At 43.3% G+C, this 26462-nt stretch overlaps 1 protein-coding gene across 1 annotated transcript in view; it reads right to left on the bottom strand.

Moving 5' to 3' along the window:
* The window catches only part of FLT1 (fms related receptor tyrosine kinase 1), a 115602-nt gene that overhangs the window by 26029 nt on the left and 63111 nt on the right, over positions 1-26462 (bottom strand). Inside the window, exons 13-17 of the mRNA XM_069882886.1 lie at positions 21886-22176; positions 16712-16858; positions 14693-14824; positions 4165-4271; positions 906-1044 (exon numbers count right to left, since the gene is read on the bottom strand). Of these exons, the coding sequence (XP_069738987.1) occupies positions 906-1044; positions 4165-4271; positions 14693-14824; positions 16712-16858; positions 21886-22176 (816 nt within the window). The remainder of the gene's footprint in view (positions 1-905; positions 1045-4164; positions 4272-14692; positions 14825-16711; positions 16859-21885; positions 22177-26462) is intronic.

The raw sequence follows: 26462 nt of genomic DNA, 5'->3' as shown, positions 1-26462 counted from the left end.
CATGGAGGACAGAAGGAATCTGTTACAGCTCCTAACCAAAATGCAGGGATTTTCTAAAACTTGGTGTAGGTCAACTTTAATGCATGCCTGAAAGAACAAACAGCACTATAGCAACAGACCACGCTTATCACAGATACTTTGATGTTGACCCTCTTGCTAAAATCTGCGTGGTTTCTGGAGGGATTCTTCAACTTAAAAATCTGATCCGTACCCTCCTGCCCTCTGCACAGCCCCACACCAGGCTAAGCAAGTAAAGAACACTCCCAGACCCCTGCCTTTCACTGGGGCATCTGTAGGCAAGCTAGGTGCAGATTCAAAGTTTCCACGAATAATTATTTATGTGTGGACTCGTGTCATATTCTTGTTCCTTATGGTGCACCGTCAATAATCTTTATAAATCTGCAGCACAGAGGGAAAACAAGGAAAATGTGGTGGAGTGAAGAGGAAATGGAAAAACAGGGAGGGTTAAAGGCTGGACTGTGAGGATCCATTTCTGTATAGTTTTTTTTTGCCAAAATAGCACATAACCAGTTTACAAGGGAAGAAAATTATGGTAAATGCCAAAGATCAGGCTCTTGAGTCTAGAGGGAGAAGCATCCAAGTCAGCGGTGTGATTTGGATGCCTTGGGCTGTCCTGTTTATATGTCATGTTTTCAGGTAAATCAGTCTGCAAAAAGTAGGGTGTAGCAAATCAAAATATACATATGGAAAGTCAGATAGACACAGTCAGTAAGTCTTAAAAGTGGTAAGTCAGTCATAGACCAGGGCACTTGGTATGGAACAGCTCACACCAAATCTGGCAGTACGTTCTATTGTGCAGCTAAAACCTACCCAGCTTCTCTTTACCTGTACAAATATATCTCATTCAATCATTGTAAACCCAACATCAAGCATGCCAATATTACCTAGTTTAAGCCTTTCCCTTGCAATCTCCCACTTGCTGGCATCATAAGGCAGACGTTCACATTGCTCATCTAAAGGGACTTCATCAGGATCCATTATGATTGACAGGTAATGATTGGTCTTCATTTCGGAAGAATAAGGCTAGAAAAAAAAGAATATGGCAAAACGTAAAAGAGGATAATGGTATCTGTTAGCATCTTGCTGTTTGGATCAAAATTTCAACTTAATTCTGTCCATGGGGATTCTTGTTTCACAGTCCAAGAGATGGTTTGGTTAAGCTTCCTTTGGCTTTTTAAATATTGCAAGATTTTTAATATAAACTAAACTGTCCTCTAGATTTTGTCATAGGTGCAATCAGTCTCTTCAATGAAATCCATGTGGATCTGTATTAACATATGCTGTTATGATGCAGGTTCTCTGCACAGTCAAGAGAAATATTTTCAGCAAATGACTAAACATTGCTGATAAACCCCCCCAACTTCATGATTGTGCAAAGCAAGGAGTGGCCGTATGCAACAGATGGAGTTCCACTGCCAGTGTTTATTTTCTCCATATACCTGGCAAAGATAGATCATGTGTGGTTAGCAGTTGTGCAAGACTAGTCACCAGGAGACTAGGCATTATCCATTTCAGAAACTGTTTACAATTTTTCAGTTTTAATTTCTTTGGTATAATATCTGACAAATTTGCTGAAATTATTTGAGTTTGGAGGAATCCATAAATATGCAGACTCAAACACATAATTTCAAATTAATTTTCCAGTAGTTCAGTTTCTACTGAACAAAAGACTAACCCACTTCAAATGAGAAATGTAAGGAAAGATGAACTTAATCTCAAATTTTTCTGCAGCACATTCCTTTTGAAACATATTATCCTTCAAAGAGCATGTAGATCATGACTGTAGCAGGAATATTTCTATTTCTATAGAAAAGGTCTAGCATTTGCTCTGATTTCCTGGCTACTAGTTGAAATTTATCGAAAATCTGTTGAACAAAGACTCTTTGTGTTACTTCTAAGCTCATGGGAACGGCACACAGGCACATACACAAACACACAGATATATCTACATATTCTTTTGCTGCTGCCTTTGCACTTCTGCTGTGCTGTTGCACAGTCACCCTGTGACTCTCATTTTCCCCTTCTACAGCTTGGAAATATGTCCCTAATACATGTATTGCCAGACTTTTTTTTTTTAAAGGATATTACTAGCTGTGTATGCTTTGTTACAAACATAAGTAGACTTCTAGTGAGATGTCCCTGCCCATGACAGGAGGGTTGGAACTAGATGATCTTTAAGGTCCCTTCCAACCCAAACTATTCTACGATTCTACAATTCTACGATTCTATGATTCTATGATTCTATGATTCTATGATTCTATGAAATGATAGTAGCTAATTGCTCCTGGTTTAGTTGCCTTTCACCATTCCAAGTATACAGAAAGTTAGCTCCAAGAAGGATTACAATGATGCCTGGATCCAAACTATCCACTGACCACCGATATGGATAGAAACAAGCATGTGTGGTGCTCCAAAAAGAGCATTTATTGATAGAGACGTGTGTACTGGACTGCTCCCATCAGTCACTTGAGACGAGGTTTTAAATGGAACCACCCTGTAAAATGCATTAGGGGACTGGGAAGAAGAAGAGATCTTCCTGTGTTTCTCTATTCAGATGCACTGAACACCAAATCTTTTGTATAATTAGAGATTTGCAACAACATTTTAAATGATGAAGAATTCATAAGTATATTATTTGTCCCTGTATGCAAAACAGACAGGTTTTGTTGTTGTAGCAACACAATTTGTATATGAAAATTAATTTAGAGCTAATTTGAGACACAAATCCTTGAGAGTAAGAGTTGGAATAAAAACACAGAGAAGACCATAAAAATAGACCAACACTAGTTGGAAAGGCTCATCTGGAAAGAAGCCTTCACATGCTATCTAGTTGAAGTCCCTTGTTCTGAAGCAGCAATGATTATTTTTTTTTATCATTTAACAATCTAACAAGAAAAGTCAAGTTTTGGTATCATAACAAATAAAAAATCTGTAACCCTTTACTGTTTTTAATACTTATATTTTTCCAAGGGTTTGGTGAGCAGTCACAACTCCTCCCACTTGCATTGTAATTTTACTGTAACTACGAAGTTGCTCCACAGCTTCAGCTGAAGTCAACTTTTCTCCCCCCTAAAACTGCCACACATTTCTTACAAAAGTTTGGGGCAGTAGAAAGGCAGGCACTGCTGCCACACTGCCCTGGATCGGAGGCTTGGTACTGCATTCCCATCAATCAACAGAACTTCTCAGTGTGAAACTTCAAATACAGGCAGGCCTCAATGCAAATTAAGAAAAGAACGGTCTGGTGGGCTGTAGTCAACCTTTAGCAATTGTCATGGAGTTTGGCCAGGTGGAATATGCTGAGCCGTGGTGGCTGCAAGCTGATTCCTGTGGCCAGGGCTCAGCATCACTGTGGCGTGGCAGTGGGAGAAGGCATCAAGCAGATATTCCTCATGTGATGCTCTGCAATGCACCCCCTCACCCCAATACTTCCCTCAAATCCATCTGCTCCTCCAAGTCGCTCTGAGATCTTTCTGCACTGTGGAGGAACTGTATTTTCTGCTTATGAGAATTGCTGTTGTTTAACCTGTACACATCATGCGATGCAGACATAGTACTGTCAGCAAAAAGGCGCTTTAAACCATCACAGTCAGCCCTAGACAAGAAGGAGGGTTGGCTGCATGGGCTGTTAACATTATCATGCTGATACAGGGTCATTTGCTCTAGAGGAGGCACCACCAAAACTACTTCAGCAAGTTATCGCTTTGCAAGTGGTATAATTGCACCAGACACTGTGTGCAAAACAGACCTCAGCAGGCTCGGTGAAGATCCGTCACTCCCACTCACACAGATCTTCAAAGACATTAAGATGCCAAACTCCCACAGCTTTTAAGGGAACGGGGATGCCTTTGGTGGGAGTCAGGCAACAGAACGCTTGTGAGACTCAGAGCCTTGCCCCCACCCAGTCTCTGCTTATTGGCTTATTCATGCACAGCCTTCTAGCTACGGTTCCTTGGGGACCCATCAGCAGCCTGGTGATTACACAGGGAACAAAGGTGAGTAATAAGTGAATCAGAATTTTTTTCTTTTTTTTTTTGTCGTCTCAGCAATCCCAGTGGTCTGGAAAGGTTTTTCTAACATGAGCAAAGGGTAACATGAGTAAGGAGAGGCAGGTGCTGCTGGGAGCTCATGGTCCATTCTCACCCTCTTGAGCTTGCGGATGAAAAGGGTCAACAGGAGCCAAAAGAGTGTCGCAGCCACGCAGGTACAGGTCAGGGTTATTAACTCCAGGTTTGACCTTTCCGATGTGCCTGGGAAAATTAAGCAGAAAACATTTTAGAAAATGACCTGCAAAACAAGGGCATTTTATGTTTCTTTGCCATTAAAATAAAATACCAGGAAGGACCAGCTTCTTCTCAATGGGGTACTAATCTCTGTTTGGACTGGCTCACAGAACTTGGAAAATAAAAATAATTGTTTCTGCAGCAAAGCTGTTGTATTGAGCATGTTAAAATCACATCCATCCATAAGTTTTTCAGTAAAAAGTCAGCTCTTCTTTGAGGTGCAGGAGGTGAAATAAACGGGGTTGAGGATGGCCAGTCAGATATTAATTTCCTTCTGAGGTGGAAATTCAGCTGCAGGGTATTTTTAGTCAAATTTTCTCTGTGCGAGAATGTGTGTGGGCCTGTGCATGGAGTTTCAACCCCCACACCCTACAAAAGTGAAACCAGTCTGGCCAAGCCCACATCGGAGAGAGGAGCAGGGGTCTTTAAAGCGCTTACTCGCCAGCAGCCCCCAGAGAGGATGGGGCTGCATGGAGGGGACAGCTCTGTTGGCCCCTGACCCAGGGAAAACACTGCAGTGCAAGTGCTGCTGATAATGCACAGGAGAAGCTTCAGGGAGGTCTTGTGCTGGTATAGGCACAAGAGAGTCCAGGTGTGATCAAGCACACACTGCAGTGCTACTGATTAGGTTTTGCTGTCCAGGTTATTTGATGTTCTTCCTTGGGCACCGCACCTGCTCTGCCCCAGCTCAGAGAACTCTTCTGTGCTAATGGCTGATCCCTGCAGCCTGCCCCTCCATTCCAGGCATGCTGAAAACCCACTAGCTCTCACTAAAACACTCGGGGGATGGATGGATGGATGGATGGATGGATGGATGGATGGATGGATGGATGGATGGATGGATGGATGGATGGATGGCGGGGAGAAGCTGGGGGCCCCCTTGGAGTTTTATAGTGTAGCTGACAGCAGTCCAGGAGCTCTCTTTCGCATGGTCTGGAGGGACCAAGTCAGGCACCTGTGAGCTCAGCTTGTGCAAGTATGGCATGAGGGTCTTGATGCTAATCACCACCACGCAATATGGCCAGAAACCTGGGGTGCAGGACCCATCGCTCCCTCCAACCCTCTGGTACTGCCAAAGGCTCCCTGGGTACATGGGACCCTCTTCTCCACAGAACCCAGCAGCACCTCACGGAACCCAGTTGGCAAGGAGCTGGGAGCTCTCTAAACCAGGGAATAGGTTAGCAAAGAAAGGGAAAAATGAAAACAACAACCGAAAACAAAGCAAGAAAACATGAACATTAGAAATCTGGAGAATATTAGAGACCACTGACAGATCTTTACAAAAAGCCAAAATAAAATTCACTTCAGACTGCTACTTAAGGACCCATAAAACAGTCTCAGAGCAGTGTGTTTTGCAAATCCTGTGATCACATGAAAACACCACAATTCCCACAATATGTTTCCCATCTGATTGGTAGCAAATGCAAAAAATATCACACACCCCCTTATGCTCTGCCTCTTATACTGATACACCCTCCAGAGGGATAAAATAAGATGACAAGGGGGAGTACTTCTGAACATGATTTCACAGTGGTTCTGTTAACTGCATTTGCAGCAGTTTCACACTCTGGGCAACTTGGTGTTACTCCTGACACATGAAAAAGGGGTGATGGATGTCTCACTGGTGGGCTTATTGAGAAATCCAGTGGGATGTACTGCCTGGTTTTAGGCAAGGCTACGTAGCTTTGTTCAGAGGCTTAATTGCTTCCTGTAGCTGTGGCTTAACTAGCATATCTTCCCCTCTCTAAAAGTGATAATATCTATATCTAAGATTCCTCCAGCATGTCTATTCTGGAGTTTTTAGACAAAAGTTTATTGAAGAAAAATACAACTACAACTGGAGATAGAAATAATTTGTGTCCAACATTCCAAAGGTGTTAATTATGCACAAGTATTTTTTAAGGGCTTGATTTAGATAGGAGTCATAATGATCGCATAAGTGATACAGCCTAATGCAGCTTGCCTATCCTCTGGCATCAGGCTCCCCTCTTGCATATGGATCCTCTCCTCTTTCTTCTGAGCAGCACCTGTGCAGATGGCGAATAAGAGTTTCTGACATTTATTCAGCAAAACCTGGAGAGTCTGAACATTCATTTGTTGCTGCTGCTCCATATGTCAGGACTCCGAAAACCTGTGAGGCATGATATAGCCAGTCCTAGAGTTGGAGGCAGCAACTTCGTGACTGATACTGTATGCTGCCCAGGAGTTAGTGGAGAGCCACGAAGGTGCTGTTTTTGAAATGGCCCAGTGAATTTTTGGAGTTGGGCTGGGTTACTAAATGCCAGATTCCTCATCTTGCTTTGCAGCCAGAGCTGGCTGAGTGCCTCTCAGCTGGGTAGAAAAAGATTTGGTTTGAGGCAGAACAGGCAGGAACATTCAGAAGAGGATTTAGGATTAGCAGAGTCTGGAGGGGCTGTAAGCAAGACCAAATCAAGGCTGGTCACAAGTGCCTGAGGGTACAGTTCTGTTCAGTATCTTTAACAATGACCTGGATGAACAGATTGAATGTACCCTCAGTAAATTCACAGATGACACTAATCTGGGCAGAAGTGTAAATATGCTTGAGGGCAGGGAGGCTCTGCAGAGAGATCTGAACTGGCTGGATCAATGGGCTGAGGCCAACGGGAAGAGGTTCAACAAGGCCAAATGCAAGAGTCCTGCACTTGGGGCACAACAACCTAGTGCAACACTACAGGCTTGGAGAAGAGTGGCTGGAAAGCTGCCTGGCAGAGAAGGACCTGGGGGTGTTGGTTGACAGCCAATTGAACACGAGCCAGAAGTGTGTGTAGGTGGCCAATAAGGCCAAAGGCATCTTGGCTTGAATCAGAAACAACGTGGCCAGCAGTACCAGGGCAGTGATTCTCCCGCTGTACTCAGCACTGTTGAGGCTGCACCTCGAATACTGTGTTCAGTTTTGGGCCTTTCATTACAAGAAAGACACTGAGGTCCTGGAGTGTGTCCAGAGAAGAGCAATGAAACTGGTGAAGGGGCTGGAGAACAAGACTTACAAGGAGCAGTTGAGAGAACTGGCGTTATTTAGCCTAGAGGAGAGGAGGCTGAGGGGAGACCTTATAACTGTCTACAACTACTGGAAAGGAGGTTGTAAAGAGGTGGGTGTTGGTCTCTTCTCCCAAGTGATAGGTGATAGGACAAGAGGGAATGGCATCAAGTTGTGTCAGAGGAAGCTTAGATTGGACACAAGGAAAAATTTCTTCACAGAAAGGGCTATGAAGCACTGGAGCAGGCTGCCCAGGGAGGTGGTTACCATTCCTGGAGGTATTTAAAACACCATCTTTGATAAATTGCTTAGGGATATAATTTAGTAGTGGACAGGTACACTTGGGCTTGGTGATCTCAAAGGTCTGTTCCAACCTAGTGATTCTATGATTCTATTAAATCCCTCTTTCTGCCCGGTAGTCCAAGATTTCTGGCTCTCCTTTACACCTCTTCTAGATCTCTACCCACCAATTACCTCATTACACACAGAATTTCCCCCATGTCCAGCTCTGCCCCATCTTCCTGACTCAACGCGGCAAGCAGCAGCCCCCTTCCTGCCCCAGAGCCCCTCTGATAATCATTGTCCCCACTCCTATCCCATGTCTCTGCAGTGCTACAGATATGCAAAGAGGGGGCAAGTGATGACGAGCCACCAGCAGGAGCTTCTCTCCTTCAGTTGCTACAGAAGCCACCAGGACCATGCAGGCATGTGGGGCCAAGAGCCTGGACTAATGCACTGACCCTTCCAGGAACGAGCTCAAGCCTTGGGCTGGCATAGACTGTGTCATTAGAATTTCAGTTCTGAACATCAGGGTGCAGCTCTGTGTCAGGTGTCAACCAGGGAAAAAGAAACGTCTGCAGTATCAACACCACCAAAGCCTCCCTTATCACTACACCAATGTGTTCATCTCTGCTTGATCTGTGTGATCCCATGATCACAGCAGTGCAGCACTAGGATGGGTGCTCAGAGACGCTGACAGATTTCCGTCCTTGGAGGTTTTCATGACCTGGCCAGACATAACCATCACTGAAGGGATATAGTGTTGCTGATGATCCTGGTTTGAGCAGAGGTTGAGCTAGAGACCTCCAGGGCTTCCTTCCAGTCCCCTGTGGTGATTCTGTGAGGTAACAAGAGTCTAAGTGTCCCCTGGTGTTCACCTTTTCTTTTACAGTCATGCACATAACCCTGTCTGAACCACATTCAGTAGCTGAGGGAATTCTAGTTAAACTTCATGGAAACTTTCCTTATGACTTCAGAGTAAGAGTGACTCAAAAGGCACAACAACTTTTTGAGATACAAAATCATAAAGGTAGGCAGATAGAAAAACAGACAGACAGAAAAACAAACACCCTTTTCACAGTGTTGGAATAGTTCAGCAAATGTTATGTGATGTTTTTCTTTCTCATCAGCAGTGCTCCCATTAAGTTACCAAGCATCAGCTTTAATACAGTGCATATTGCTGTATTCATTTGCTTGTTATACATCTGGATTTCAGGGAGCATGGCCTGTAAAAGGTGACCTGTTCTTTCACCAACACATTCCCTTCAGCATCTCTGCAACCAGCTGTATCACTGGCTCTCACTGAAGAGGGCGTGCAAAGGTTCCCAGGAGGAGAAGCAGCACAAGGCTTTCACGGCAAGTGGCCTGCTCTGCAAGCAGGGTAGGTGCTGTGCAGCCAGGTACCCCCAGCAAAGGAAAGCTGCCCAAGACAGCCTGTGTTCCAGCAGCTTGTGTCCCCAAGATTTAGGGACACAGTTCCCCCTGCCTGCTGGGTACTCTGGCAGTCATTTGCTTTTCCTGTTCAGTCTCAATCCTTGCAGATTCTCTGCCTCTTCAATTCCTCAGCCAAGAGCAAGTGGACAGCTCAATGACATGTCCGCAAATGTGGCTCCTCTCCTCCTTTGACAGCCCAGAAAGCATGCCTTCCAAACCAAACATGGGTTGTGATTATTTAAAGAAACCAAACATGGGTTGTGATTATTTAAAGACAGCCCTTGGATTCCACTATCCATTCATCCATCTTGGATACAAAAATAACACATTGTTTTATCAGTGAGTATAAGAATGTTTTTTTCAGAGGAAATAAAGAGAGCAGACAGTTTCCTTCCTGACTCATTCACAAACTACTCTTCCAATCTGCTAAACACAGCCATCGACTAGAGGCATTGCTCCGCTCCCTTTGATCTGCAGCCTTGCACTCCAGAAGCTGCTGGGATGGAGGGGAGACTTTGGTGTTCACAGTGGCAGTCGCATGGTCTGTATCTCTCAGAAAGACAAGCAAGTGGCAAAGCCTAGAGAGTGCTCTACATTTAGACTCTGATCTCATTCCTCCAGGCTCAGGGTGGGGTGAGAGGCTGCCATTCCCTGGGAGAAGAGTAGATGCTCCAGGGTGAGTGAAAAAAGTTCCAGTTATGTCCCTTCCGGCAGTAGGAACAGAGAGGGTGGAAAGGCATTTTCCTTCATCATGCTAGATAAGAGAAACTCTCTCTCTTTTTCTCATCCAGTCTCAAAGCTATAAATTTTAATATGGCAGACTTCATCTTGCTTATCTTAGAGCTCCCATAGGATTCACACAAGAACATTGCCAGTCGTCCCCCAGGACATGTAGCCAGAGGAAAAGCCCTTCTGGTTGCTGTCTTTCCTCTTTTCTGGGTCACGGGCAAGGACATATGACTTCCTAGAAGCTGTCTGACAGAATGCTTGTGGTTGTAATAAATAGCCAAGACACAACGATGTTAAAAATCAATACCATAATGAATTACATTGTCCAGGACTATCAATTAGTAGGATGCATTGGACAGCAAGCCCTCAGGTACAAGTTATTCTTTTAGCTATTAAAGAAGCCGTAAAATCTTAGCATTATTCATAAGAAGACAGGTGTTTTTAACTCCTTCATTACACCAGCTAGGCCAGCTCACATACATACCTTTTTATCTTTTAAAGCAAAAACATCATTGTATTGGCAACGATGATCACACTCAAGGCAGAAAGTCAATACTAATTTACTAGCTGTAATGGTCTTCTGCTGTAGGGCAGTATTCAAACACTCAGTATTATTTGGCAGTTGTATGAGAACATCCACAAAGACATAATCCCTGTCTGAGAGACATGGTAGTAGTCAAGTAGTCTTCTATAAAAAGAAACTAAATACATTTAGGACTACTTATTTAACACATGAGACCAATAAGATATGTTATAGAATCACAGAATCATAGAATAACCAGGTTGGAAGAGACCCACCGGATCACCAAGTCCAACCATTCCTATCAAACACTAAACCATGTCCCTCAGCACCTCGTCCACCCGTGCCTTAAACACCTCCAGGGAAGGTGACGGTAGCCCGTTCCAGTGCCCAATGACCCTTTCTGTGAAGAATTTTTTCCTAATGTCCAGCCTAAATCTCCCCTGGCGGAGCTTGAGGCCATTCCCTCTTGTCCTGTCCCCTGTCACTTGGGAGAAGAGGCCAGCACCCTCCTCTCTACAATCTCCCTTCACGTAGTTGTTGAGAGCAATAAGGTCTCCCCTCAGCCTCCTCTTCTCCAGGCTAAACAACCCCAGCTCTCTCAGCCGTTCCTCATAAGACCTGTTCTCCAGCCCCTTCGTTGCTCTTCTCTGGACTCTCTCCAGAGCCTCAACATCCTTCTTGTGGTGAGGGGCCCAGAACTGAACACAGTACTCAAGGAGCGGTCTCACCAGTGCCGAGTATAGAGGGAGAATAACCCCCCTGGACCTGCTGGTCACGCCGTTTCTGATCCAAGCCAAGATGCCATTGGCCTTCTTGGCCACCTGGGCACACTGCTGGCTCATGTTCAGTTGGCTGTCAACCAACACGCCCAGGTCCCTCTCCTCCAGGCAGCTTTCTAGACAGACTTCTCCTAGTCTGTAGCACTGCATAGGGTTGTTGTGCCCCAAGTGCAGGACCCGGCATTTGGCCTTGTTAAACCTCATGCCATTGGACTCAGCCCAGCGGTCCAGCCTGTTCAGATCCCTTTGCAGAGCCTCCCTACCCTCCAGCAGATCAACACTTCCACCCAGCTTAGTGTCATCCTCAAACTTGCTAAGGGTGCACTCGATGCCTTCATCCAGGTCATTGATAAAGACATTGAACAGGGCTGGACCCAGCACTGAGCCCTGGGGAACCCCACTTGTCACTGGCCTCCAGCTGGATTTCACACCATTTCCCACCACTCTCTGGGCCCGGCCATCCAACCAGTTTTCCACCCAGCAGAGTGTGCACCTGTCCAGGCCAGAGGCTGACAGTTTCTGAAGCAGAACGCTGTGAGAAACTGTGTCAAAGGCTTTACTGAAGTCCAGGAAGACCACATCCACAGCCTTTCCCTCATCCAGCAGCCGAGTCACTTTGTCATAGAAGGCGATCAGGTTTAGTTTGGCAAGACCTGCCTTTTGTGAACCCATGTTGACTGGGCCTGATCACCCGGTTCTCTTGCATGTGCTTCATGATAGCACTCAAGATCACCTGCTCCATGACTTTCCCTGGCACTGAGGTCAGACTGACAGGCCTGTTGTTCCCTGGGTCCTCCCTGCGACCCTTCTTGTAGATGGGCACAACATCAGCCAGCCTCCAGTCCAGTGGGACTTCCCCAGTCTTCCAGGACTGTTGGAAGATGATGGAAAGGGGTTTGGCCAGCACATCCGCCAGCTCCTTCAATACCCTTGGATGAATCCCATCCGGCCCCATAGACTTGTGGGTGTCTAGTCGGGCTAGCAAGGCTCTGACCACCTCCTCTTGGATCATGGGAGCCTCATTTTGCTCCTCTAGCTCCTGGGTTTGTACACAGATGGAACAACTTTCTTTACAATTAAAGACTGAGGCAAAGAAGGCATTAAGTACCTCAGCCTTTGCCTCATCCCCTGTCACCGTTGTTCCTTCTGCACCCAATAGGGACTGTATGGTCTCCCTAGTCCTCCTTTTATTATTTATATATTTATAGAAAGATTTTTTGTTATCTTTCACAGACTTTTCCAATCTGATTTCTAGTTGAGCCTTAGCCCTTCTGGTTTTTTCTCTACACAATCTCACTTCCCTCCTGTAGTCCACCCAAGAGGCCTGACCCCTCTTCCAGAGCCCATAAACATTTCTCTTCTTCTTGATATCACTCAAGATCTCTCTGTTCAACCAAGCTGGTTTTCTCCCCTGCTGGCTTTTTTTCCGGAGCATGAGGATGGCTTTCTCCTGAGCTGTTAGGATTTCCTTTTTGAAGAGCTCCCAGCCCTCATGGGCTCCCTTGCCTTTAATGTCTCCCTTTTACTGTCTCCCATGAGACTTTGCCAACCAGCCTTCTGAAGAGTTCAAAGTCTGCCCTCTGGAAATTTAATGCTACTGTCCTGCTAACCACCCTCTTCACTTCACCTAGAACAGAAAACCCTATCATCTCATGATCGCTTTGTCCTAGGTGTCCACCTACTGCCACATCCCCCACAAGGCCTTCTCTGTTCACAAACAGCAGGTCCAGGAGGGCACCCTCCCTTGTTGGTTCATTCACCAGCTGTGCAAGGAAGTTGTCTCCCATGCACTCCAGGAGCCTCCTAGACTGCTTCCTTTCTGCTCTATTGCACTTCCAGCAGATACCAGAAAGATTGAAGTCTCCCACAAGAACAAGAGGCATTGATCTAGAGATTAACCCCAGCTGTTTATAGAAGAGCTCATCAGCTGCTTCTCCTTGGCTGGGTGGTCTGTAACAGACTCCCATCACAAAATCTACCTTCTGGTGGGCTCCTATGATTTTAACCCACAGGCACTCAATCTCCTCATCGCCACAATCCATCTCAATGGTGTCCAAGTCCTCCCTTACAAAGAGGGCTACCCCGCCTCCTCTCTTTCCCTTCCTATCCCACCTGAAGAGTTTGTACCCCACCATAGCTGCACTCCAGTTATATGAGTCACCCCACCACGTTTCCATGATGGCAACGACATCATAGGCTCCTTGCCCTACGACAGCTTCCAGCTCTTCCTTCTTATTCCCCATGCTGCGTGCATTGGTGTAAATGCACTTCAGTTGAGCTGCCGAGCCTTCAGCCCTCTTAGAGGGAACAGAGTTCATTCCCAATTGCCTGGTAACTGGAGTACCTAGCTCCAGAGTGCCCGTATCTCCCTTAGCACCCCCAGGTGTGTTCTCCCGAACTTTCTGTGTGGTGATGTACTGGTGGTCCTCTCCAGCACACCCCCTCTGAATCACCATTGTCCCACCTCCAGGCTCGCTCCTGTCTAGCCTGGGCTCAACCCCCTCCCCCTTCACATCTAGTTTAAAGCTCAGTTTATGAGCTTAGCTAGATTTCTAGCAAGGGCTTTAGCCCCCCTAGGAGACACACGTGTCCCATGCTTAGTGAGACAGCCTGGGGGTGCATGAGCCATGATCAAAGAAGCCAAAGCCCCTCTCCTCACACCAGGCTCGGAGCCAGGCATTAATCGAATTCTTCTTCCTGACTTCCTGCTCCTCTCTATTTAGCCTTGGGATGGAGCAGAATACTATGTGAGCCCCAGAGCACTCCATCATTTTCCCAATGGCCCTGAAGTCTTTCTTGATGGCTTTGGACTTTCTGTTTACTAGATCATCGTTACCAGTTTGGACTACTATCAGAGGATAGTAGTCTGTCTCGTGGACCAGGGAAGGAAGTTTTCTAGCTACCTCCTTCACTGATGCCCCCGGATGTCAAATCCAGCTCATATTTGTTACAGACTTATATGGAGAACGTTGACCTACTTCTCTTATCTCATAACATATGAACCAAAAAGGTATTCAATGAAACCAAGAAGTCACTGAATAAAACTTATTTTCATACAATGTATGATTACTTGACAGAAGTCACAGCCACAGGCCTGAATCAAGCTTGGCAGAAGGCAGAACAACACTGGCCATTTAAATGAATAGCAGAATAACTCAAGCAATGGTTACAGAAATAACTACACAATGCTTAGTTTTTACAGGTACCTTTGAAAAATGCATGCAAAGCTATGCTAGGCTAAAATCTCTTAGTCCAACTTGGCAGCTCACTTTACACTGAAAATAAACAAATGAAAATATCCCAGGCTCCTAATTTCTTTGGAATTAAGCTGGAATGGGAAAACAAGTGGATAGGAGTGCTTTTTGTTTGTTTTGATGATACTAAATTTACGTTTGTCTTCTACCCTGACCTGTTCTTTGTTGGGTTGAAGCAATTCTTCTTTTTAGGTCAGTGTAAACACACTCTGAGTTAGCATTTCCTGCTAGGCTTCCTTTCCAACCTGGTACACTTCCCTTGCTAGGACTTCCTTCAAATTGCTGCCTTCAGAGATCACTGCATAAGCCCTAAGTCATACCCCCGCCCTTCCAGCCTGAGTGGGAACATCACACTGGCAAGCTTGCCCTTCCCATTTAATGTCATGCTTTACCTTGTACTGTGACATATGCCGCACTCTCCACAGACCCTTTTAAGTTGGTGGCTATACACTGGTAAAGTCCTTCATCATCCTCTTTTACTCTTTCAATAAACAGCATTCGGCTTCCGGGCCCTAAAATTATTCCTGTGAAATGAAATATTTTGCAATGAGAGGGAGCCAGGATATAAACAAAAACAGGCCCTTGTGTAACAGTATCTGCTTCAAGGTCTTCTCAAAAGGAATCTGAGCCACAGAGTGCACAGCACAGTGTTTTCTGCAGGAAAGCCAAGTATAGTTGGATGTTTTGGGAATCTTTTGGAAATCAGTGTTTACAAAGCATTTGTGTGACTGAAAAAGCTCAGCTTAAGGGAATGGTCTTGGAAGCACTTGGTATTGGGCACATTGATTAGCACTGTGTCTAGACTTGTATCCAAATGAGTTCTTCAGCGTGTCTCCAACTTTTGGAAAATGGGTGGTCTGATTACTCAACCACCACTCTTACAGGTGTAGATCTGCATGAGAAGCAGCTCAAGCCTTAGAGCACTTCCAAGAACCAGTTCCATGTGTCCACACTGGCTTTGTGGGCAGCAGACTCACTCCAAATCTCACTTCCCCATGTGGTGTGGGACAATGGGCCCCACTGGAGAAAGACTCCAGGTCCTGTGAAGTGTACCCTAAAATGCAGGAGTTACCTTAAGTTTTCAACACCTCATTTATTCCAGCTGGGTCAGCCCAGACATCAGCCTGGGCAACACTCCAGCAAGCAAGGAAGAGGCAGGGAGCAGATTTGGCACAGGGCTGCCTTTACGGCACTGTATAGCCAGGAAATGTGCAGTCAAGTACACACTTGTGTGTTTGGCTCCATCAGAACTACTGTCCCATCAAAACATATTCCCACCATCTATTTCAGGCACCTAACTAAAGTGCTCTGACCTACCCTCTAAAGACATATTCTTATCTTCTAATCCTATGCGTTGCATTACACTCGTGTTAGATGTATAACATTCATTTTAGAAGATAATGCTAGTAACACGCATTACAACCATGTGGTCACTGTAAAGCTTCATGGAATCCAGCTCTAGACTAAATTTAGTGCTGGTGTTGGCAGTCTGCAAGTGCTTATAACTCACTTTGAGAAATCCTCAGTTTTTCCCTGTTGCCTTTATTTATGTTATAGTAATGTCCAAGAACACAGGACAGAACTTTAAACACAAGCTTTCTATAACATCGTTATGAAGACTACGTTCAAGATTCAAGATCCTACATACCAAAACTCCTTGAACATTTTTGCTGAACATGTAAATTGTGTGCATCTGTTCTGAATGTGGATGAATTCCCATGAGAAAGATTCTGCCTTTCTCCTCATCATTCATCTCCACCTGAAATCTCCAAGGAACATTTCCATGACCTCTGCGTCATCAGAATTGGACACGTAGCCTTGTTGATCTTTGAAGTAACATTCTGGATACATCAGTAAATATATCCCAAAGATTTCCCACAGGTGCAGCATGCCACCTGGATGCCACCTGGAAAGCTGTTCCTTTCTGCTCTGAGAGATCTGAGTTACTCTACTGCCAGCAGAGTATTTTGGATTTGAAGACTCCAGATATGGAATTACTCTGGCGACTACATTGTGAATCAAGAACAGACTCTGCATGCCTAACCAAAGACTACTCACGGTATTCCTATACGCATCAAACAAGCTTGGTTTCCTCTTGCCTAGCTATATGCTGGCCAAGACACCTGATCCTTAGGCTCCCTCTATAGTAAATTGAGAGAAATATGTTTTCCTGGAAATTGTTCGTCTTTCCCTACTGACTCCATAGAGGCCTGTTGTGTCTACACCTCCCAACTGGCTAAGTTTTGGAGTGAGACAGAATATCCTGGAGACTGCCTGTGCTGCTGCCTGCCCACCTGTAATGCTTAGGCAAGATTGCTTCCTTACATCCAGGTACCTTGTAAATGGCCACCTAAGGCAGATGGGGCAAATAAAAAGGCTGTAAAAGATGGGGGAGTATATAGAGCTCTCACCTGATTCTTGCTGTATTTCCTCATGGTTTTTAAACCAGGTTATTTGGGGCTCAGGGATGCCATGGACCTGGCACTCCAACATGGCAGAGTTACTGGTATTCACTGTCTGATCCGTAAGGTGCCGCAGCAGGGCTGGTGCCTCTTGAGCTACAAGACAAAACAACAACTTCATTTTACATTCTTGTAACTGTGGGGGTTTAATTATCTTTCATACCAGCATTTTACTGATGTAAACAGCTATGGCTGTTCTACCAAGTTCATTGTTCACACATTTTACTTGCTGTTCCAGTGTGTGTACAGAGTACTCCCATTACTCAGCAACAGCAGGTTATGATGACCAATGAAGACACAGCAATGATATTGTTTAAAAGATTTCCTCAGTTCCATTACCAACTACATTTGTTTATCAAAAGCAATGAGTTCCTACAAAAGCTCAGGATTTTGCATCATCAGGAGAAACAAGCTGCGACACCGAAGTATTTAAAAATTAGGACACCCTCATAACAGAGTATCTTTGCAACACCGACAGTCCCACACAGTTCTGTACACCACGATACCTAAAAATGTGTCTTTTATAATTAACATACTTTAAAGAGTACAGTTACAAATTGTATTCAGTAAGTTCACACAATCTAAAACCAGAAACCAACCATAAGCACAAAAGCTTTGTGTTACATGTCCCAAAGTCTTCATAAATTCTTCCACTTTTGTGTTTCACATATTTGGCTGAACGCAATAAGGTCTGGCCAAACCACACCACAGCCTGCCTGCCATAACTGCGCTGGTGAGAAATGTGCCCATGTCCTCCGGCAGCCACAGACGCTGGAAACCCTGATGTCAGGGGATGAAGCTGGGTGCTAGCAGGCCATATAGCATAGCAACATCACTGCTGTTTGATCTACTGAAACCCACATGCATACGATGTAATAAAACACATTTCCATGACAGTCAGTGATAATAAATATTGAAAGCACGTAAACTCTTCTGCTTCTGCTCAAGGGCCTCCCAGAAGGGCGTTTCAACAACACTCTATTAACATCATATTAAAGTCATCCTTGAAAGAAGTAAAACAATGAATCTTTCTCATCTTCATTTCAACCCTTGCCACTTCTTCCCCCATTTAATGTAAAGCCAAAGATTGTTCCAACAACGATCAAGACATTTACAACATTGAGGCACATTATATGGCAACATCCTTCTGTCATATTTGTAACTCTCACATGATAATTTCTGGTATTTTGGTCCCTTAAAAGCTGTGATGGAGAATCCATGGAGCTCCTGAGCTGTCTCAAATATGAAGATGCTCTGCAGATTCCATCAAATTCTTGCAAGAACCGATTATTCGCAGTCTTTCCCTTCAAGGACACTGCCATGATCAGCAGCTACTATCATGGTAAGACACACATAACAAAATTTAAAATAAAACAAAACGATGCAAAACAAACTCCTTTGCAAATATTTTCTTTTGGACTGCAAAACATACCAATACACCAAGTTCAAGTATAATATCAACCATATATCTGACACTGTGTGCTTGGAAGATTATTCAATATCCTTTCAGAAAAACTGACTATCAGACATTTCCATGTTCACAATCATTCCATTGCCAGCTGTAAATAAAAACTCTCCAGAAAAAATTAAGCACCTGTGTACCACCAACTTATGCAATGTACATGAACCCCACAGTACTAAAAGCAGGCTGTCTTCGCTATGCTCTTTACCCCTTGAAATGAATTCCAGCATAATTGTGACCCTGCAAAGACCAGTTTGGGTTTTTCTGAGCTGCAAGTCTGTGATTTCCACAGGTAATGCTATATTTTGTTTACAGCATAGTAGACAATATGTTCTCTCTTCCCATGAGCGAGAGTGTAAACTATATTCTTCATCAAATACCTATGCAACTACAGGGTTGGCAATATTTGCCTTGCAGCCAAGAAGTCTGTGCTTTTTTCATTGATACCTTGCCTTGCTTTTTGCACAGTTCTCATTTTTCACAACACAATCTGTCTAGAAACAGGCACCATCTGAAACATGTCCATATATTCATGATGAGAAGAGCTCCACAGTTCATATTTATCAGTGATCCCTGATGGACACCCCAGCCCAGACATCCAAAATGAAGGCAGACAAGATGACACAACAAAGGCAAATCACACATTTTGTGAGTTATTTGTGATTAATTTTAATTGTTTATAGCCATACACTAAAAATGGGTTTTCATATTAAGAAAAACTTTTTTGCTTAAAACTTAAGTTACCATTCACATACTTTCAATAGTTTTTCTGCTACAATCAGCTGATTTTTCAAGGACTTGGTCAACCTGAGGATTATTCTCTTTTGCAAACCACCCATTTTCTCCCATTCATTTTTTGCAGTGAAGTCAAGGGGGGCAGTTTCCAACACCCCACTCTGCTCACCTCAAAGCTAAGGGTCTGCCCTGGCCACCAGCACAAAGCAGGGCTCAGCATCCAGAGCAGCCCCCCAGGGCTCATCCCCACCCTTCCTGACTGCCCACAAATGCTGCATCGCTGGGTTAAACTCTGCTCTCAGTGCCCCAAGAACTTCATTGTAGGCAGAGCTTGGCCCAGGGGAGCGACAGGGAGGTCACAAGAGGAAGAAGGGGAGGCTGGTGTCAGAGCACTCAGCCAAGCTGGGGTGGTAAGGGGGGGAAAGTAAACAATAGCAAACAAGGGGAAAGCATTACAATTTGTTCATTTTGGGGTTTACTGTTACAGTCTGTCCATTTCCCCCACCCCCTAATATTATGATTATGTAGACTGTTCACTTATTTTTATTAATCAGTACAAAAATATAAATACAAGCTTTAATTTTAACACTTAAAAAAAGAAATATAATACACACCTTTCTCCCTAAATAATATATTACACAACAGAAGGCAGAGAAACTCCCCAAACTGATGAGATTCTCCAGTTATCTGAGGACATCAAAAGTGACATCAGCAATTTTTATCTGACCCCCGAGAACTGCTTTCCTCAAATATTTCCAGTGAGGTTTCTCTGTGCCTCCCAACATGGGCAGCCACATCAGGATGTTACAACATCCTTGCACAGTGTGGCCTTCCTAGTGCTGATCAAGACCAGTCTGGCAGGACATCCACCCAGCAGCGATACACGCAATCAAAATTCAAAACCATTTCATGAAGGAACAGTCTAATTGCCACATCTCTCTTTTTTTGACCCAAACTCATATTGCCTGGCAACTGACTGCTACAAGTCATCACACTCCAGCTTTCAAGGCCATGGAAAATTTGTTACATCCTGGCATTACCGCCTACTTTACCATCAAATGTCTTCTCACACAATAGCCTCCTAAAAAGGGGGCTTCTCTTTTGTAATTCTTTTGAAGACTTGCAAATGCTAAAGAGTGCACTTGTCTCATTTTTAAGCAGTCACCAATGATTTTGCTTGGTTTTTAGGCATATTTTAGAAAAAGAGACCCAGGTCCTTTTGCAAGAACACATTGTTTTTGGAAGCCATCACACTAATAATGAACAAAAGAGCTACTGTATACAAGCAGGCCATAGGTGACATTTCAAGATATAAATGATTATTCTTTTCTTTACTGTGACAACTTCCAGGTTATCAATTGTTTTCTAAGCATTTTAGGCTCCATGAAACTGGCATTATGGGGAAATGCTATTGTTTACCCTTTCACACTTGACAAAAGCAATTCCCACGTGAAAGACAAGTTTAGCCGTGGGACACAGTCTCCATACCTAAAGGAGGAAATAGTCTGGTGAGTTCCCAAGCACAAGAAACTGTCGTGTTGTCACCCTCTATTTTAAAAGTACAGCCACTTTGTTCCTTTGCTCTAGCTATTTTGGTCACTATGATCTGTTTAGTTATGGCTTATGTAAATGCTATATAAATGATCAATCATAAGTGTAACCAAAATAATAAAAGCTATGTATTGTAAAAAAATAAAGTTATCATCAGATCTATTAAAAATAGTAACTTCTTCCTTATACAGAATTTATAATACACAGAAACATCTCATAGTAAAATCATGACAAAGGAAAAAAAGGGGAAATGCTCACAAGGAAGTTTTAGGTTGTCTTTAATTCTCCTTCAGCAGTTTGGCTGGTTCTTAATCCCCATAATAAATCCAATTGTCATTTGCATACCAAAATCAATGAATATTTTGAATGGCTTCAATTTTTAATTTGTATTTTTAAAAATGTATTAAACAACTCACTGTGCTGGCTGCAACCTTGTCAATTGTGTTAGTGTACTATTTCTCATTTAATAAAATAATTACATCACAAATTCCTGTATCTTCAGGCCAGGAGCAATACTCACACTTTCCTCAGTAGCTTTTTACATTAGTGCAGAACTGACTGTAAAAATTGACCAACACAGCAACTGGAAGTCTACCTGGATTTATTTTGAGAAACATGGTTCACGTCTGTCAGTTCTAAAATCACCATTATTATAAATGATATGACAGGCCTGTGCATTATATCAACATTTTTATTTCTTCCCTGCATACTTCCTTTAGAAGATACTTTTTAAGATTAATGTACTTTAGTGTAGAAAATAATTTCAAATAAATAAGCATTAGAACTTGCTCAGCAGGTAATAAGTCCATCAAGATCAGATTAAAATAAAAAATATATAGTCCAGTCAATCTCAAACTGAATTGTGCTCATTCTGCACATTAAAGTTAACTTATTAAATGTCCATTGTTGACTGAAATCAGCAGTTTTTAAAGTTAATCAGTTTATTCAGCTTTGATACTTTTGACGAGGCCGATATCAAAGTGGAAGAAAAGATTGATCCAAAGTTTTCCTTATTGCTCAGTAGGAGACAGCAAGAGAAAAAAATAACAACATGCAAAAGGTAGCACAGGGGATCTTCCAAACCCCAGCTTCCACGTGCCTTGTCAAAGCAGAAAACACCCGTCTGAACTCAACTGGAAGCTCATGCGTTACAATTTTGTTTGCTATTCCTCCTACGTCCAGCCCATGGGGAAATGTGCATCACCTCAGGGCCTGAAAGGTAGCAACAGCAATAAAAAATCAAGATGATATGAGACACCTGTTACTGTTTAATGAGTCCTTTAATGTTTTACATTGCTTTGTGTTGTACAATCATTTCTTGTGCTTTTATATTTGAGGATCCGAGAGTAAACAGCCTTTTTGTTGCAGTGCTCACCTCTGATTGTAACGTCTTTCTTTTGAAGCACTTCTTTCCCCGTGTATATGTTCCTTGCTCGGCAGGCATAGGTGCCTGAATGTGCCAGGGAAACGTTCTTGATGGTCAGAGTGAGGGTGATAGAGTACTCCTTGTTGAGAGATCTTTTTGCTTTCGTTTGATTGTTGACTGTCCTCGGTAAAATCCAAGCAATGTCTTTGTACAGGAACTTGTTGGCTGAACAGGACAATACCAAATTCTCTCCTTCAATGGGCATTTTTGCCAAACTAACGTGGAATCCGCTTGGCACATCTGTCAAAAATCAAGAACACTTTTTAGTTTATACAAAATGAATGAGCCAGAATTAACATGGAGTATATTTTCCCCTTTATCAGGAAGCCTTTGAACTAATCAAAGCAATTGTCTTCCTGCTGAAGTCTCTAATCTTTCCTTTCTTATACTAGGCTCTAGCTATTCTTATGATTTGACTTCGAGCTATGAGATACTTGGGCTCAGACATCAGTTGGTTTAAACTGAAGTCACTCTTGGAAGCAATGAGTTTGTACAAATGTTATGCCAAGTTAAGACAGACTAGGGCAAGATACCAAAAAAAGGCCGAATTATTTAAAGACAGCACAGTGGAACTATGAAAAAGGAGGAAAATTCTGATCTTAGCTCCAGCTTGTGAACAGCATAAGAGAAAATTAACCTCAAGAGGACAGTAGAATAATTTTGCAGCTTGTCACACTTGGTTATATTGTTTTCTTGCTATTCATGAGTACTTAGACAAATCTGTCTATTTCTTAAAAAACGCTTTAAATCCTGAAAAATTACTGAATCTGTGATTAGACATCTGAGATTTCCCTTCAAATAGAGGTATTTAACCTCCACACATTTAAAGCGTGTTAGCCACCTAAGAGGAAAGTAGAAACAGGTCCTGCTGGCCTGGGTGGCCAGCTGTGTGCAGGCAGCACTAGGATGAAGATCACTCTATTCTGATTGCTTGGCATAAAATATAGATGAATGGTACTTCCACCTGAGAGCAATTAAGGCTCATCGCACCTACATTTGCTAAATGTAAACATGACTTAAGTTTTCATAAGGATTTTTCAAAGCAGATAGTTCAGGCAGGAATAATTTAGCTGACAAGGTAAAAAGTCATACTTGAAAAAGTCATACTTGATAAAGTCATGCTTGCAGTTCATTCTAATGTTACTCCAGCTGGGGAGTAGCGCAGAGCCACAGCGACACTTAATGCCTCTCAGCTGCCTCCACCTGGGCCTCATCCCTCCAGTGGAGGAGAGTTATGCCATTGACCTCAGTGAAAGCAGAAATAAGTTCCTGAGAGAAAGCACTTCCAAGTTTTACTCCTAGAATGCAACCACTCTTCATTTATTTGTAGCCAATTTTCTGATAAAGTCATTTCCTTCTTCTCAGTCAAGTGACATTGACTTTGGCGATTTTCAATTGTTCTTTCTCTGCTAATTGCTACAGCATTTGGCTGTGAACTTGACTCAAAATCATAAGAATGGGTTTGTCTTTCATAAGGGAGAAATATGCCTTCTTTTCTTGTCTCTTAGAGCATGAACAGCTCTATGCCGACTTTCATTCAGTTCCATGCTTACCAATATTTCTGTGGGGCTAATGTCCCAGCAGCAGGAACATGTAAAGATCTCCAGTGAACAATATCTCACACCTCCTTTCAATAATCTCTTTCACTTGTTGAACAATCCATCAGAAAGCTTAACCCTAATTCCCCACAAGGCAAACTGATCTGCTTTGCTTCTCTAGGGGGACAATGAATATGACCTGCTCACCTCTGCCTTTCAGACAAAGTTCTGCTGTTGAAAGTCTGTCATTAGTGGTTCCCTTTAATATCCTCTTTTCGACACTTAGCCCCTAGTGTTAAACAGGGTAAATGAGCTCCTGTAAGTCCTGGATTGAAATTTCCTCTGACAGATGCTTTCCAAGGAGAAGTCTGGTTTCTGTTGGTTGAACAAATTGTGCCCTTGCAGTGAGAGCAAAGTGTGCACCTGTCACAAGCTGTAACCCAGGTGTGTAGTCCAAAGACAAACCTAATGGGGGCAGTGACACTAAGATATTAGATTGGATATTATATCCTGTATGTTGACCTTTTTATTCTTATGTTTCCCTACAATACCTTTTTTGCCTCTGTCCAGCAAACCGCAAGAAAAACTAAATTTAGTTTATGAGTGACTATCACCAACATCCTTTTTGATATTTAAGGGTGCATGGTGCCAAACTTTGGCCTCAGTTAAGAACATGTTGACTGGGAGTGCTACTAAGATCATAGAATCATAGAATCGCCAGGTTGGAAAAGACCTCTTGGATCATCAAGTCCAACCATTCCTATCTGCCACTAAATCACGTCTCTGAGCACCTCGTCTACCCGTCTTTTAAATACCTCCAGGAAGGGTGACTCAACCACCTCCCTGGGCAAAGATGAAACTTCTCCCTACAGAGAGGTACAGAATATTTAGCCTAAGTCATCAAAACATAGACATATACTTGAATATAGTCGTTCTGTGTATGGACAAAATTTTATAGGCCATGGAGTGACAAAAGCATCTCCAAAGAGCAACGCAGCCCATTTTCTTAAGATGAGTCAAATTCCAGAGATCCTGATCCCTCATACTTAATTATGAAATGACTCTACATGATCAGCTCAGGCTTAAGTTAGATGAAATGACTATTATGCTTGACTTAGTAAAAAGCATTGAATCCAGACACACTATAAAATCAGTCAAGGGGGCAAAATTTTGATTATTGATAAGTATTTGGATCAAAGAAATTGCTTTGTCTTACTCATGTACATCCCAATTTGTTCTGATAAGTGTTGGGAAAGCCAAGGCATGGTTCTGAAATACTGCTCATTTTTGGCTTTCACAGATGTCAGTACTCAGCAAAAGCCAGGAAGAGCCAAGCAAAACTCTTAACATGAAACTGAGGATCCCTGGGACTGAGGAAAATGAACTATTTTTAACGTAAAAAGATAGCGTGCCAACAGAATAATATAATTGCAACTACTTCCACATTGCCAGGTCTGAAGTTCTTCCTAGATGTGTATTCTGTGAAGAAAGACTATTTTCTGAATAAATCTAGTGGCAAAAGCAAAACACTCAGGATTCCAAGTGAATAATTTGTTTAAAGGCTATGAGACCCATAATACATGACACCTCTTACCAATTGTTACAGACTCAGGCTAGCTAAATAACATGGCTGGGAATAATGTAAAAGGGTTTTATTTACTTTAGTGATTTGAAGCTTCCTGTGGAAATAGCTCCCAGGTTTCCTGATGGAAGATTTTGTTTATCTTTGCCAAGCACCATCAGGAATCTCAAAATAAAATGCGCTTAGTGACATTGGGAAACCAGGGAGATAAGGCAGAGCTGTTCCTGTTTCACCCTCTGTAATTGCAAACACACCCATGGGCCTGCTGTGTGCCAGCAAAACAGCCCAAAATGTAGGGAAAGGGGCAGGCTGGAGGGAAGGGGGCTGCCACAGACAAATTGGGCATAAAGGTGTTGTTACAGAGGCTTTCTGCACTAGCAAGCAGGAGAGCTGTCAGAGATCACCTTTCCACAATGCTTTTCTGTAAGGCTCACTCTCAACTTTCCAGAAACACACATGAAAGTTGCACTTCAAGCCCAGAAGTAATGAGATTTGCAATAACTTAAGAAAGAGCTTGTTCTTACTGGATCCTCTCTGCTATAACTTCCTGGGATGTACCTCTCCCTGACAGGGTGCAATGTGCCACTGCCAAACTAAGGTTGCTGGGACAAACTCTGCCTTCCCACCACATTCCAAATGGTTTCTGCCTACAAAAAACAGACTTCTCACAGCACCACAGCTGCTTTATTGGAATACGCGCATTTTCTAATACTCAGGACAAGGCCTGAAGGAGACTGCCTCCAAAGAAAGGTATTTTTCCTGTTCAGGACAGGCTTTGTCTCTGTCTACTCTTTGGAGTCTTTTCTGGCTTGTTCTTTTTACAGAGAGCAGCAGCTTCTCTTCCTACAAAGGATCGCCTTCTCCTGCTTAGACACTTGCTACATTTGCTTTTGTGTGGCTCAGGGTAGCTTCATATGGTGCCGGCAGACCCAGCACCATAAGATAAAACTAGCCGCAGGCTGCACTTGAGATATGATATTATTTTTTGACTCATCAGAAGGATGAGTCAAAGACACTTTGCAGTGTCCCGTTCACATCCATCAGCATTTAGGGTGCTCTTTTCTTTATTCCCTCTATGCATTTCTGGAAAAATGCTGGATGCATTTGCTTCACTGGTGTGAAACACAGGCTGTTACCAGCCACAGCAGAATGGTCTCAGCCTGCTGGAGAATTATCATACCACATGAGCCAAACTGATGTGCTATGTGCACTAACTAGAAGAATGAGCTTAACTTGATTTTTGTAAGCACAAAACAGCAGAATTGTTCAAACAAATTGCCTTCTATCAGTGCCACTGAGCATCAGTGGATGATCAGGACTTTTCATGTCATGCAATTGAAGTGCCAGCTCCAGGAACTCAAAGGACAAATGCCTTTCAACTTCACCACCTTATATAGAAAGTTTTC

This window comes from Phaenicophaeus curvirostris, chromosome 1 (genome assembly GCF_032191515.1).
Source record: "Phaenicophaeus curvirostris isolate KB17595 chromosome 1, BPBGC_Pcur_1.0, whole genome shotgun sequence".
Classification (NCBI taxonomy): domain Eukaryota; kingdom Metazoa; phylum Chordata; class Aves; order Cuculiformes; family Cuculidae; genus Phaenicophaeus; species Phaenicophaeus curvirostris.
Note: the sequence above shows the minus strand (reverse complement) of the source record. Positions and strands in the feature narration are given on the sequence as shown.